This window comes from Zosterops lateralis (assembly GCF_965231275.1).
Source record: "Zosterops lateralis genome assembly, chromosome: 2".
Lineage (NCBI taxonomy): Eukaryota > Metazoa > Chordata > Aves > Passeriformes > Zosteropidae > Zosterops > Zosterops lateralis.
The window spans coordinates 102,124,265-102,139,266 of NC_139763.1; the positions used below are offsets into that span (position 1 = coordinate 102,124,265).

The following is a 15,002-nucleotide window of genomic DNA, read 5'->3' on the forward strand; positions in this document are numbered from 1 at the left end:
CAAGCCCTCCCCTGTGTAGTACCAAGGGGTTTGAACAGCACTCATTTCGTGCTGGCCTTCACCATGGAACATATTACTGAGTTTATTGCTATGTACTTAGGACATTCCTGACTTGGCGCCAGAGAGAAGTCCCAGGTACATTTAACTTTCTAGTGTGCCACCACAGCCTTGGGGTCTGGTCATACAACAGCAGCTAAAGCAATGGCCCTGCCCCATGGACCCTCTCTGTACAGCCTGCATCTAAGGCAGGGCATGTCTGGCAGAAACGAGTATCAGAGGAGAAGGGGCAGTAAGACAGAATCGTGACACTCAGTCACCTGGTCATTGTCAGAAGCTGGAGGAAAAAGAGAGGCAAACAGCTGATATTTAGTATATGTCACCTAAATTCAAGACAGGCAAGGGAACTAGTTTTTGATGCTAATCATACTAAGAACTGATTAACTATATGAAAGTTTATTACTTTGCTGCATTTCTTACTCTGTGTTCCTCCCTCATACTGGGCAGTTTGTTTGAGTTTCAGTAATAATCTCTCTCACATTTCCACCACTGATGCTTTCAAAACACCATTGCTCTTGCACCTGAAGTTTCTCCCCACCTGTGTCCTCTCTTCCCTGTGCTCCTGTCTAGAGCAGGTCCCTCAGTGGTGCCCAAACATACCAAAGGGGGGGGTGTGCTCCGCCTTTGTTGAGCAGACGCTCTCCTCGTGTGCCCATCTGCCGTAGGTGGCCGAGTAGATGATAAGAAACTTGGATTCCTGACAGTGGAGCTTCAGTTCCTGGTTTTCACATGCTGATTTGGTTTTGTATTCAGCTAAAGTAGAAGCAAACAGCAATATGATAGCGTGAGGCAATTTAAATAGCTGGACTGTTAATAGCAAATAGCAGCAGGACAGAAACCAGCTTTCCTGCAAATGCTGTTGCAAGTGACACGTGGCACCTGTACAGCCGGACACAAAGTCAAGAGCAGAGTGTGTCTTCCAAATGAATTGTGCCCGAGTGACTCTCTAGAGCCTGTGGCTCCATTTTGAACAAAATAGAAAACCCTAATTTTGCCAGTCTCCCAGTGGAACAGCCTCCCTGTTTTCCTGGCTTTCTTCCCACTCCTGCTCAGCAAGACAAGCTTCATCCTTCCCTTTTGTCTCTCCTCAGGACACTGTTGCATTCTACACGTGCCTCAGCTGCCTCTGCACACTCATCAATCACGGGCAGGGCTGGCACTGCTGGGTGACAGCACTGGGCAAGGCATGGACAATGGGAGGACAAAAGGCCAGGACAGGGTCCCCATCCCAAGCCAGACAGTGCTCTCGGCTGTATTTGCACTGCTCCACCAAGGTCAGTGGGTTTCCCTGGGCAGCATTATCCAGCAAGGGCTCATTTGAAAATTTGGCTGGCGAAGTGATGTGAGTTAGGAGCCTGAGAAAAATCCCCTCCTCCCTTGCTCAGATGGCACAGGCACCCTGGAAGTACCCTCAGCAGAGGTGGGGAAGGCACAGGACGCTCATCTTCATGGTTTGTCCCTTCTAGGGAATCCCTTTAAATCTGCCACCTGTCAACAAGGCTCTTCCTGGCCTGAGCAGCCGCTCTGTTTGTGGCATTTTACCTTCTTAAGTCTTCCAGGTTGAGCTGTGATGCCAAACCTTTTTACGGCAGATAAGGCCAGGAAGAACAGTTTATTCTCCTCCATTTTTTTTGTCCTCAAAAATGTGAGAACAGGAAAAGGAGATTCCTGAGCTGAGCAGAAGAAAAGGGAAACCTTATTGTTAGCGAGTGGTGTCCCTGTGAGTGGAGGGTGGGTGCTGGTTCTTCGGGAACTGGAAAGAGAAAAACCTCCTATCTACTCATGAATGAAAACAGTATTGTTTCATCTAAAACAGAACAGATAAAACCATGGGTTAATGTTCTTGGTAACAGTCCAGTTTCTTCCATTTGAGCTCATCCACAGCCTTAAGTATAAAAAAGAGTGATCTTGAAAAATATTTTGAAAAGATTTTTGAAAACATTTTGAAAAAACTTGACCTACTGCAGGTTGTGACTTCTGCAGAAGCGCCCGCTATGCTGTGCACACATAAATAGGCCAAAAACCTGGGGTCTGTGCCCAGTGACTGTGTCCAATGTGCAGATTAAGACTCTGAATCTGCCTAACTGTGCTGGAGAGGCTGTGAAAGTACGTATAATCCCAAGTGGTATCAGATAAGGAGAAGAGCCCAACATAAACTTCTGCAGAGATACAGCAACAGTAATTCTAAATAGATGAAAAACTAAGGGATTTAGGCAACTGGTTAAGTGCCACTTGAAAGCAAGGAGACTGCAGAATATACTTGAAGTTATCATGAAGTGATTTCCTGAGTAAGGATGTTTTCCACTTCCAAGACTAACAATATTGGTATCTTACCTACAAATATAAATTTTCTGTCACAAGAAATCATGTCATTTGCACTGGAATTGGACTATTCCTGAAGGCAGCAGTTGCTGTTGAATATGCTTTTGAGCAGCTTTTTAAAAATTCAGATCACAGTAAATACTATATGCTCTAAGAAGCTCATCTCCCATGGGAAAAATATTAACCAGCTTCTGAAAGTAATAAACAGGATCCCAATTAACTTTTGATTAACAAAAGGAGATTTCTAATGACACAGACACTGCTATGATATTCAAATCCTTCTACTATTAATAATGGACTAATTGCAATATGCAAAAATAATTGAACTATTGATATGATAAAACAGATAATGTGAGTTTAAAATTTTAGGCTTTTTTTTTTTCTCCCTCTAATGACTGGCCCAGTGTATTTCTCTGGGAGTTCCTGAGGCAATGCTTTACCAAAGGTAACATCTGCCTACTCCACTCCATCTCTCTGCTCTGACTTTCACTTTCCAGTGTGAGCTGGCCCTTCAGTTTGCTTGCCACCTACTCCTGTTCTACCACTGACATCTGTCTTAGTGCTCTGATCAAAGAAAACCCCCTTAGTGCTTTCTCCACTGCTTGTGGGTTGGTATTTCTGTGTTGGCTGGTGAATGTACCCATAAGTCATCATTCAGATGTTTTCTTTGGGACCTGTTCAGCCACACTGGGAATTCACTGCCAAGAGAGCTGAACCCCCAGGCTACTGGAGCTTGTTCTCATATACCATAGCAGCAAGGAGAACAATTCAAAACCACCAATAAAGGAAACCTCATGAGGATTGTCTTAATCGTTCTTCCCCTTTCTCGTATGTACAAAGTAGATTCTCTTTGAGGCAAGATTTGTCCCTTCAAGTATCAGCATTGAATACCTGCAGAGAGCACAGCTGGTTCTACAATAAAAGCCTCTAACCATGTCAGCACATGTATCTTCTGGCCATTATTCCATAAATGGGAGTTATTTTTGAATCTTTGAAAGCTTTGGGCCCAGCTCCTTAAGTATTTTTGCATATTCCTTCCTGGGATGCCTTCTTCATTTGGATCCTTAGCCCATGCATCTGGTTTTGCTGTTCAGCTCTTTCTAATATGACATTTATCATTGCTATCTCACTAGAAATAATTTCCATAACATTTTTCCTTTCTAGTCTGATGTCTGACATCTGTCCCTGCCAAACAACACTGGTCATTGAACTGGCAACAAGCACCCTGAAGCTGCAAACACAATGGAGAGCTAAGGTAAGGTAGAAAAGAGCAATTTGTTATTGATCCAAGAGCCCCAAAACTTCACATGGATTTATGCAAAGCCTTGTGCAGTGGCATTTTAACCAAAACAAGCAACAAAACACGCAGAAAAACACATTTGCCTGATAAAGATTACTTACTAGGTTTGCATTTAAAGGAGACAAGGAGGAATTTAGTGGTCCCTGGACACAGATCAGGCCCAAAAACCCGACTATTGACAAGGAGTTGGCAGGATCTCAGGTTTTGGCATTCATCCAGTACTTTCTAGAACAATGGGCAAAAAGGATAGTCTTGACAACAAGATATGAAGCTACACAGCAATGAAAACACTTAGTGTACTTTGTTCTACACAGGAGAGAAATCACAACTTTTTGGCTATAAACATGCAAGAAACATCTGTATCATTGGATCTAGGCCATAGCTCTACTGGACTTGGAGTCATGGCCAACTTTATGGGAAGACATCCATCACAGCCATGCTCACAGCGAATTAGGATGTTACCAATTTGCTGCTGTCACTTTTCCCTCTGCCCCTGGGGAGGTTGGTCAAATTGCTCTGAGTGGCATCACAGCCTCGATGGTGCAGAGCCCAAAGCACATGGGAACACACTACGCCCCTGCCTGTCTCATTGACATGCTTGAGGCATTCATACACTCCTGAGCACATTTACGGGAGGGCAATGTCCAGGGAAAGCATGGCAACCAAAAAGGTGTCTTTTTAACCACATCTTGATCTGCTTACATGTACCTGAACATGCTCTGTTAAATAATCTTCACTTGAAAGAGTTCTGACTAATGACAAGCACAACCCAAGCTTTAAGCCATGTGTAGGACCTCCTGCTTAAGGGACACTTCCTTCTCACTTGCAGTTACACACATTGTCAGGTATTTACTTGACTTGCCACGAGCAAATTTCAGAATTAGTTTGATTGGATAGCATAGATGTGCAAGTCTATCCTCAGCCTCCTTGTCTTGTTTTGTGGCATGCTTCTAATGCTGTTCTAAGGCCATATCTCCTCCAAATTTATTGGCCCAGCAATATATCCTGGTTCTTACTGTGCAGCTTCCCTGGGAGTGGCAACAGAGGAAGACAACAAACAGGTGAGCAGTGTTATACACAAAGGGTTGTGTGGGCTCTCTCCCAGTCTGGCAAAAGGACTGAGTGCTTGTACTGGTGTTCTCACTCCAGCTGTGTGCTTGGAACTGTAGCTGCAGAAAATATGAAGATATTGCCAGGGCCAGTCTGTCTAGTTTTTAACGCAGTCACATGCCAAAGCATCCAGTTCAAATGCAGCAGTGTATTTAGGAAATTCTTATTTACCTCCAAAACTCAGTTAAGAGAGGGCTTTTCTGACACTCTTTTTGGATAGTCTGTGTGGTTATGCACAGCAGGCTGTTACAAAGGAGGGTGTTATCTCCAGCTCACCCCACTCTTAACAGGAGTAACTGTAATAAACCATTCTGATAGTTTTAGGTAGTCCCTCAAATTCTTCTGAGAATTTTTGCTTTGTTTCTCATCAGAAGTGGTCTCAGTCATACCAAGAGACCAAATCACAAATTTACCACTGTGGTGGCACAAGCTGCATTCCTGTTTCCAGGCTGAGAGAGCTGGCAGTGGCTGGATCTCTGCTGTCATCACTGGAACCCTTCCCTCCCAAGCAGCAATGACACACATTGGCAGCACATTGCAGTGATCCTACAGCTCCCATTGGCAGGGGAAGAGGACATGCATCCAACACTTTTTGAGCATTAAATGCACTCTAGAGAGTTTAAAAGAGAAGGAAAGCACAGCAGACTTAATTTTATCAGTCAATTTTCCTTTTACAGAGTTGCGAGTCAAACAAATATCTCCTCCATAATTGGGATAGTTCTGGAAGGGACCAGTCAAATAAGAGTTACGTCTTTAGTAAATATAGATAGCTATCCCCTACTGAGTCACCTTCTGTTTGCACCTGAGCTGAACAATCTCCTGTGCATCTGTTTGTATTTTCTCCTGCCTAATGTAAAGAGCAGTCGCATTTTCTGTCATGATGCTGTGCAAAAGCATGCAGCTACAAAATCAAACAATGATACTCAAAATAGCACCAGGCAGTTAGTGTCTCCAGCCAGATCCAGCTTTGCAGTGATCACCCTGACAGGACATCTCTGTAATATGTGCCTGTGATGCCTCCTCTCAGCTACAGGGCATCATTTCACCTGCCTGTGCAGACTGCAGATCCAGTTCCAAAGGGAAGGGTAGGAGAGATGAGGTTACTGGTGCTCTTTTCTAAGAAATCAGTTTACAAAATGTGTCCCTTCTCCTTAACAGAACTGGAACTCTCTGAGATGCAGAATATTTGTATCTCACACAAATTCATAGCCTTGCCAAAATGCTTTCATGCCTTTGATCAGCCACAGTGCCCAAATCATGATGGTAGTTTATACAACAGTTGCCCCATGCTGTGTTTATTATATTCAAGGGAAAAAACTGCCCATGGAGACCTCACAAAGGCACTCACAAGCCCAAAATAATCACTGGTGCCCCTTTGCTGCAGTCAGTAATATAACATTAAGGATGCATCTGGCCTGCTGTTTTTGGTGGAGAGATGTACTTTCACATGGCCCATAGGTCATGTCTGGAATGTCCTCAAAAATTGCAGTACATCATGGGCAAGCCACACTTACAAAATTGCCCTAATACTGTTTCTAGAGAGAGGATATTACTACCAAACCACTTCATAGTACCTTTCAGCTCAGCAGTGGTGAGAACATACATTCCCTGATGTCAAGAAGGAACATGTGGTCTACAGACACAAAATTTACAAACTCTGTCACAACTTCTGTAAAGCATTTGTAAGTTTAACCAACAGAACATGTTCAGATTCCACTGACTACTCGTTTTTGCAATGATTTACTGATTTTGGAACAACACTGGGTATTTTTCACTAATATGAAACAAGCCTTTGACAGCAGTGTAAGTCAGACCTTGCTATAAAAGTCTCCACAGCAGAAAGTAGTAATTGATGAAGTATAAATCATTTTAAGCTATACTGAAGCAGGCCCAACAAACAAACTATAGGATGTTGCTGATGTAAATCATATAGTCACAGAAATGCAGGTATCTGCAGAAATTCTGTTTTGGGGGTTGCTGTTTAAGCTGTTGCTGTCCCTTTTCAGTGAGGGAAGACAGGCATGCAACAAGCCAAAGGCCAACCAGGATGTCATCTTATTCACTGGATTTGTGACCCTGCTCTGTCCAATCTTGTATCCTCCGCTGGAGTCAAGAAGGGCCTGTGTGATAGATTAAGACTGGTCAACTCAGTCCTGACCAGCCCTTGAATGGAAATGAGCAGACTATTTTAGGGGACTTTAAGAATGGGGTTTCCAAAGCAAGGTTCATCACAACGGAAGGCAATCTTCAAAGCTCTCACAACCCTACAGTAATACCCTGCTGTCCAGACAAACCCTTCCAGCTGTAACACTTTTGGTAGTAAACTGCCATAGGTACAGTGCTGTCTCATTCAAGGCTGAGAACACTTGCACAGAAACAGCAGGGAAGCCATCAAAAATGTTCTGTACCTTAAGAGCCTTTACAACATGCAGTACCTGCAAAGAGGTGGGTGCCACGCAGTTCCTGGGTTCTGTCATCCTGGTTTCAGGCTCCCAAGCAGTGCACATGTGGGGGTCCTGCCCATAAAATGCTGACTGAACACTGATGGTTGAGTGCCGAGGGCAGTGCAGGCTCAGGTGCTGCCCGTCGCAGGCATAGGCAGTGTGATTCTGCAGGAGCTTCGTTAGGTAACCTAGAAAATATTCAGCTCTGTTACAACTAGCACAGGAAATGACAAGCTCGTTAGATAATAAGAAAACCACAATCAGTCTCCGGAAAGGGCATTGTAGTCAAGGTTATACGTCTGGCCTGCAGCCACTCAGTTCTCTGAATGGGTCACCCCTTACGTGCTCTGGGCTGGAAAACATGAGGTCTCGTGGCGGGGAGTGCGAGACCTCCCAGCATTCCAGCAGCAGGAGGATGCGTTGTATGGACAGTACAAGGGCTCAGGCCCTTGCCAGTTGTGGCTGCTCATGATCCCAGGGTGTGTCTGCAGCAGTCAAAAGGGTATTACTGGGTTTTTTCTGGGCCAGATTCTTGCATTCCAGCTGCCTAAGGTATTCCTTATATGTCTTGTTAAAAGGATGTGCTGCACTTTTGGGCTCATGGGCAGTTGTGCTTCACACACACTCTTAAGTATGATGGAGGAAAAAAAAAAACCCTCACATTTTCTTGTAGGAACATTTTCTTGTTGTGGCAGAATCAGGGGCTTTTTTGTATTGTTAAAATAAAAATTCATTTTGTCAAAGAAAATACTGAAAAAAGTTCACTCCTTTTAATAAATTAACATCTGCCCTTTAAATAAAATGTGCCATTTAATTTTCACACTTCTGCCCTTCATAAACTTTCCCCAAAGACAAGCAATTTTCTAAAACGTTTTTAAATAGAAACTTTAGTACTCCAAGCAAAAAATAGGAAAATCCTATAATTATAGAATGGCCTGGGTTGGAAAGTTCCTTAAAGGTCTCCCAATGCCAGTCCCCCTGCCACCTTCAACTATAACAGTTTGCTCAGAGCTCCATCCAGTCTGGGCTTGAACGCTTCCAGGGATGGGTCAAACATTTCAGTTCTCTGGCATCTTTTCCAGCTCCAGCTGTACATATGGATAGCAAAAATCAGCTTCCCTGTCAGTTCTAAGTCTGGAGGAAGAAGCCTGCTCCATTGTTATCTTTACTGTTCCCCATCTAGAGCCCAGAGGAGGACAGAAGTCAGCAGATGCACCTTCCAGCACAGCAGAGCTGTAGATGAGTTCCCCATCTCACTGACCTCAGTCTGAGCACTGGCACTGGAACTGAGGCAGAAAAAATTTTATGCCCTGCATTTGCACTCTGGATTTCAAGGAAACCTGTCCAGCAGCAATCTCCACAGCTTTTCACAGGTTAAAAAGAATAACCAAGCCTACAACCAAATCCATCCCCTACATTTTCTGTGTAATTGAGATCACAAATAATTGAAGTTCCTTGTCAGAGCCCCCCCTCTGTCAGCCTGCTCCTGAGAGATGCTGAGTGCTGCCAGGAAAATGGGACAAATGCCCAATTGCACCCAAGTGACTTCATTGTGGCCAGTGCTGCACAGGGGCCTCCTGTGGCACTTGCTGAACATCTTTGGCATCACCATGGTGGCATAAAGGGCCACAGTGACAGAGTATTCAGCCCTACATGAGTTGTGGGCATTCAAGACCCTCAAAGATATGACCCAATATTTTTAATCATTTCAATTCTTCAGGTTTTAAGTTACTTGGGGCCAAGAGTGCTGTATACAAAACAGTCCAGTATTCCCTAAAGAATATCAGCTATGCTGTGATTTGGATGAGTTCCCTGGCATCTTAGCTGCTACTTTGATCCTGCAAATTCCTAATCCAGCATCTAAGCACCTTTCTCCAACAATTGCAACTATTCAATCCTTTAAGAAAACGTCTTTATAAAAAAACTTGCTCTGATTCTGTAAGAGCAATATGGTTCACTTGTAAAAATTACATTAAATGAAATGATGAAAATAAGATATCTTGCTCTCCAGCCTTCCAAGCAGCTTAAACGTGACTCTGCTGTTATTAAAATCCTTAAAATCCACATATTAAAGGATAAAAGTAGTAATGGAAATTGCTGAAACCTAATGTTCTCTGATAAGAGGAGAGGTGACATAGTATTTAAATTGCTCATCTCACAAGGCAGACCACATAAACCTGCATTTCAATTACTGCACACACAGATATACGCGGAACAGTCAGTCCTTTGCTTGCAGCTCACAGCCCATGCTGAGGAGGGACTCCCACTCCAAAAGTCATGATTTCCTCTTACTTGTCTCTGAAAAACTCCAGGTTCTTTCCTGTCCTCATGCTGGCCCTCTCCTTGTAGCAGGGCACTGCCTGCCCTGCACTCAGCAGCTTTCTCAGCAGCTGCTGCTTCTCTCCCATCCTGGGTAATGTGGCTTGTAGTCACCCTGGTAGAACCTTCACCTTCTTGAGACAGTGAGTATTCTTATATTGTGTAGTGACTAGAGCAAATTCAACCAAACAACAGTGTAAAGTTGGGGGGAAATCAGGTGTGATCTCTACCGGTAATTACAGCTGTAGAGATCAGGAGTGAGGGCATTGTGAGGGCTGAACTCTTCCTGGGCAGATTCCTGTCTTCTCTTTTTGTGTTTATTTCATCAGTATCTGTTAGCTGTGAATTTGGGGAACACTTTTGTTTTACTATATAAATATGGGAGCTAGAGGCTGTTCCTGGACTACAGCAGGCCTCCAGGTCCTGGTCCCTTGCATGTCAGGGAAGTCTTCACTAGGCTCCTAGATAGCCAAGGAGATTTCCCTCTCCCTGAAGAGCAGGGCAGAGGGAAGGCTGGAGCACAACCAGCATGGATGGAGTGGGGTCATGGCTTTATGTGCACATGGGCTGGGCAATCAGAGTTTTGGGGTTTCTTACCCTGAGCAAAGAGAATCATAACCAGGCCCTATAAAAAAAACCTTAGATGACTTAATGTTTTAAACTTAATATTGAGGTTTTTTCATTATTTTCTGGGTTGGGTAATGGAGGGGGTGATGGTGTTCAGCTGCAGCAGTTACACTTCCAAATGTCATTCTGAAATGAGGAGGACTATAAAGTTCCTCTTTTTTTTCAGAAATAATAAATGTTACTCTTTAAAACAATATGAAACTATACCGAAAAAGTTAACTATCATGAGAATTGTCTAAATTAGGAAAAGCCTGGCAATACTGCAGTGTCCCAATAACATCACTACACCTCTGTGTGAAAGCCCCACTAGACACTTTCCCATTTATCCAGGACACGCATTCATAAGCAATGTATGGGTTGCTCTGCATCTGGAATCATGTACGAGACGTTAGAGACTCGCTCAACAAGTTAAGCCTAAAGCACACAGGAACAAAAAGATCCCATTGATTTGGAGGCCAGAAGGTATCATCCCACCCAACTGTCTGTCTAACCCAGACTACTCATTCATTGTAATCTTTTACTGAGACTCAAAACACCAGTACAGAATCCAAGCGTAATCCTTTCTTCCCAAATTAGCCAAATTAGTCACAGCATCCACTGTGCTGACAAAGAACTTCAGCTAAAAAGACGTAGCACCAGAGAACCACAGAAAACACTGAGGCTGAGCAGCTGAACAAAGCTTTGAGCCTTACTGATCATTTTTTTCTGAAAAGGAGGACTGATAAATTATTTTTAAAATGACTGACAAAAATAACTAGCATAGGAAAATAAATAAAGATACTTCTTTGTGTGAAAAAGAATTATTAAGCTTCTCATACTTAGCCACTTTCTCCTGGCATAGCAACAATAAGGATAGCAGTGGACCTGAAGGTATGGAAATCCAGATTTTTTTTTTTTTTTCACTTAAAAACACTAAAAATCTGTAAACTTAGAAAGTTTTGTGTATGTTGTGTTCAGTCCAGCTTCTCTGCCCTGGCATGAATTCCCCAGATGCAAGGATCAAGGAGAAGAGCATTTCAGGTTGTGAGCCCAATGCCCACCACAAAGCAATCTCAGCATTGGCTCAGGTAATGTCTTCTGGGTAAGAAAGAAGCTTTGCAATGCAGTATTTTTAGAGGCTGAGGCTGAGTAGTGCACAAGCTATGAAGGTTCTCAGAACTGGGCCCTCATACACAGATTTAGTAACATCAGTTCCTGTGTGTTGCTCAATTTAGTTTAATTAGCACAGAAATTTGCTAGCTCATTTTAAAGACATACCAATCTATTTTAGATCAAAATAGATCGAAATAGCACACATATTGTTGTGGAAGTCCCAGGAGGCTAATCCATCCGGTAAATCTCCATCAGCTCCCACAGTTCTGTGAAGAATTGTGCCAACACCCATTAAAAATACACAAGCCAGATTGGTGAGTTTGAAGGAAGAGATTTCATGCAGTGATAACAGAATAGTTAATAAACTCTACTACAAACAGCATTAGAAGCACAACTCTGGTATTGATTGGTGTTTGGGATCCAGATGCAGTACTTCTCCAGCAGTATTTTCTCCATTGGTGTGTGATGGAATCATTGAGAAGAAATTAACTCCTGAGTTTCAGCCCCAATCCCATCTGCCAAACCCTCTGCTGGTCTTGAGGTAGCTATGCCACCGATCATGCTGTGCTAGGGTTACTCTGTCCACGGGGACAAAGATCTGCCTCTTGGGCATTCCCTTTCACCTGGCTGTCTGCATATTCTACCTGTGGCAGCTCTTTTCCAGGATTAGTAATTGAGGAGGGCAAAATGTTACCCAGGAAAGAGACTGTTTCTAAAATTCATGACACTATGTTTCTTGCTTCATGATTTTATTCTTTTTTATCTAAGTGCCTTGTAAACGTCCTGTTAGACTCATTCTAGCCATATTCCATGTCACAGTCTTTAATCAGTAAGACATACACTTAGACAGAAGCATTGGTTATTCTTCTTGCTATTCAGAAATTAGCACAACAGCTTTACTCAGCAGATGCACCTAAAAATCTGTAATTCCTTAATATGTGCCTTCTTGCATAGTCACCAATCTGATTTAATTTCCCTCCATGATTTGTTTTTTTCAGTGTGCCATTTCCCACTGTTTCTCTCAACTCTTGCTCTCTTTGCTAGTGACTACCATCTTACCAACTTCAACCTTTCACTCTGTACTGCAGAGATGGCATGAAAAATTGGGTTTCTGTGCAATGAAAATGTTTTTCATATAATCACTCTATTTTTTGTATTATCTAAATCCTTTTTTAAGCAAGGATAGATGTTTACTTGGAAAAAATAGGGGTAATCTAGTTTCATTAATAAGACAGTGACTGCAAAACCCCGTTCCATTTACAAATGCCTACTTTGGTGTCAGAGCACTCAAAGCTGTTGCTTTTCTTAGAATCTGTCCTTGAGAGTTTTCAGGTGCCCATTTCTAAAGGAGATGAAGCTTATGAGATCCTGACCTCGGTCCACCTGCCATTCCCTTATTCAACTCAACACCTTTTAAGCTTAATGGCCAGTTTCAAACCTGAGGGGTGCAGGGCTCGAAGAAATAAAGTTCCTGCAAGTTTCATGGAAATTGAATCCTGAGCTGCCACTTTGAATTCAGTCTCAATGACTAATGCTGCAAGTGAATTGGCAGCTGGAGAGACAGGATGGTTATCCTGGAGAGCATCAGCCTGATGCCAGTGGAGCAATGTTTCTACTGGTCTTAGTGACAGATGAAGGATTAAGTCTGCAAGAAGAAAATACTTAAGTTAGTAGTGAGGATGCTTTTGGGATAGTATGGCAATCAAAGCAGTGGTTGAGATATCAGTCAGGTTTTCCATGAACTGTTTTATCCACATGTGTGCTTTCCTAAGGAGGTTGTCTTCATTTTTTCCCCCTCATGGATTGTAGCATGAATCATAATCATCTTACTGAATCTAATTCCCACTGTGTGTTAAATCTGAGGGTCAAATTAAGCAAGAGCTTGGTTCCACTTAAGCCGGAGAAAAGGCTAGGTAACCAGCAGATAATTCAGTGCAAAATGTCATTCACACTCCAGTTTAAACAGGATTTATTCACAGAGCAGCAGCATACACAAGAAGCCAAGCCATGAGCTCTTCCTAGAAAAACAAAAGCCAAGCCATATGAAAAAAGAACAGACCTGTAACGTTTTGGTCCCAGTTTCTCCAGGAGCCACACAACCTCTTCCTTTCTGTGCCAGTCAGCTCAGACTTGCAGTTAAGTGAGTTACATTTCTGCAGAGTGGGAAAGCCCATGAATCCTGCACTTACCACATGCCTATTCTGTTTCTCACATACTCCCACAGTATGTGGTGTTCTCTGTCTTTCAGATCTACACTTTCACTTTCCCTTGTGTTGTCTCCTAGGAGTGGTGCCTGGTTGACTGTATCCCAATGTCTTTCTGAGGAAATTGGGGAGATCCCTATGCAGTCCTGTTTTTCTCACTTGTTTTCTGGTTTTATTTCCTTCTTGTGTCAGGAAGAGGCAAACTGTTCTTGATCCCCAAAATCTTGGGCCTGTAGTAAACTCCACCCTACAATCAGGTATACTTCTCTCAGCTGTTCCATGAAGCCAGAAGGGCAAACACTTGTCCTGGGACCTAATATGGAACTACTCCAGTAGAAAAAGATTTTCTCCATTCCATCTAAAGAAGCTGACAAGAGGCATGAGTTAAGGGAGACTTTACAGCTCTTTTCTGTCCTTGCCAAAAATCCTCCTTTTAACTGGAGACAGAGTAGTCTCTTCTAGTGCTATTAACAAGAAGTCACAATAGAAAGGCTCTGTGGGCAGCAACTGTTTCTGGAGCCAGAATGAGAGACTCTTTATGCCCAAAAAACTTGTAATATTCCCAAAGACTGCAAGTAGGAGAACTTCAGGAACTAGAGGAAAATGTCTGAAAACTCGGATTCGTGATCATGAACCTCCGTGTTCATGTTCCCCAAGAGAGCCACAGGGCTGTTCATTGCCAGCTCAGAAAACAAAGCACAGGTTTTATTTTGCAAACAGAACCTCTGACTCAGGCTCTGTATTTTTTTGTATCCCCACTTATATTTGACATTCAGAAAGAAAACAGAAAATCAGAAAAAATCAGAAATCTGGCAGCTCACAGATCTGCAGTGCTCTGATGGTTTATAGAACAGTAAGTCCAAACTAGAAAAGCAAAAATACACCCCCCACTTCACTCTCAGCACTCGATGATTTTCTTTACAAACACATTTCTTTGTCTTCAATTCAATTCTAGCCTGAAGAAATGAAAAGTCAAAGAACTGCAAAATTATTCTGAAAGAATAACTTGTTTTCTCATCCAAGATTAAATACAATGAAGAAAAAGAAACATTTTTGTGGGTTGAGACCCTCATCCAAACCCCAGTAAAATCCTTGGGAATCCTTCCAGTGACCATAGGCTTTCAATTAGGTCTTATATAGTGAGTGATGTTTTAAAATTAATTCTAAATTAAGAGCCAAACCTCACTGGTATTTAATTTGTTGCCAGAAGCCACACAATAGACCTTTGAATCAAAACTCTTAAAATGCCTAGAAATTCAGATTAAATGACTCACCAATGTTGAACAAATAAGGCGCAACCACGCCTCCTTCTCTTCAGCTCGCTTAAGACACTATTTTCCCTGTGTTGGGTAATATATATCAAAATATTTCAATTTTAATTGTAGATTATGGCTGGCAGATGACAGAATTCTGCTAAGTGGTGACTGCTCAGACAGTGCCTTCTCTGTCTGGGGACATTTCCAACAAAAGCTGAGTATTTATCTGGAACAAGTCTGTAGTCCCTTTCTTTAATAAAGCTGAGACTGG

At 42.7% G+C, this 15,002-nt stretch overlaps 1 protein-coding gene across 1 annotated transcript in view; it reads right to left on the reverse strand.

Annotated features, from left to right (window-relative positions):
- EVA1C (eva-1 homolog C) overlaps positions 1-15,002 on the reverse strand; it is a gene marked incomplete at its 5' end in the record, with an annotated part of 32,207 nt that overhangs the window by 12,206 nt on the left and 4,999 nt on the right. The window contains 3 exons of the mRNA XM_083885134.1: positions 658-810; positions 3,781-3,904; positions 7,225-7,421. Coding sequence (XP_083741260.1) covers positions 658-810; positions 3,781-3,904; positions 7,225-7,421 — 474 coding nt within the window. The remainder of the gene's footprint in view (positions 1-657; positions 811-3,780; positions 3,905-7,224; positions 7,422-15,002) is intronic.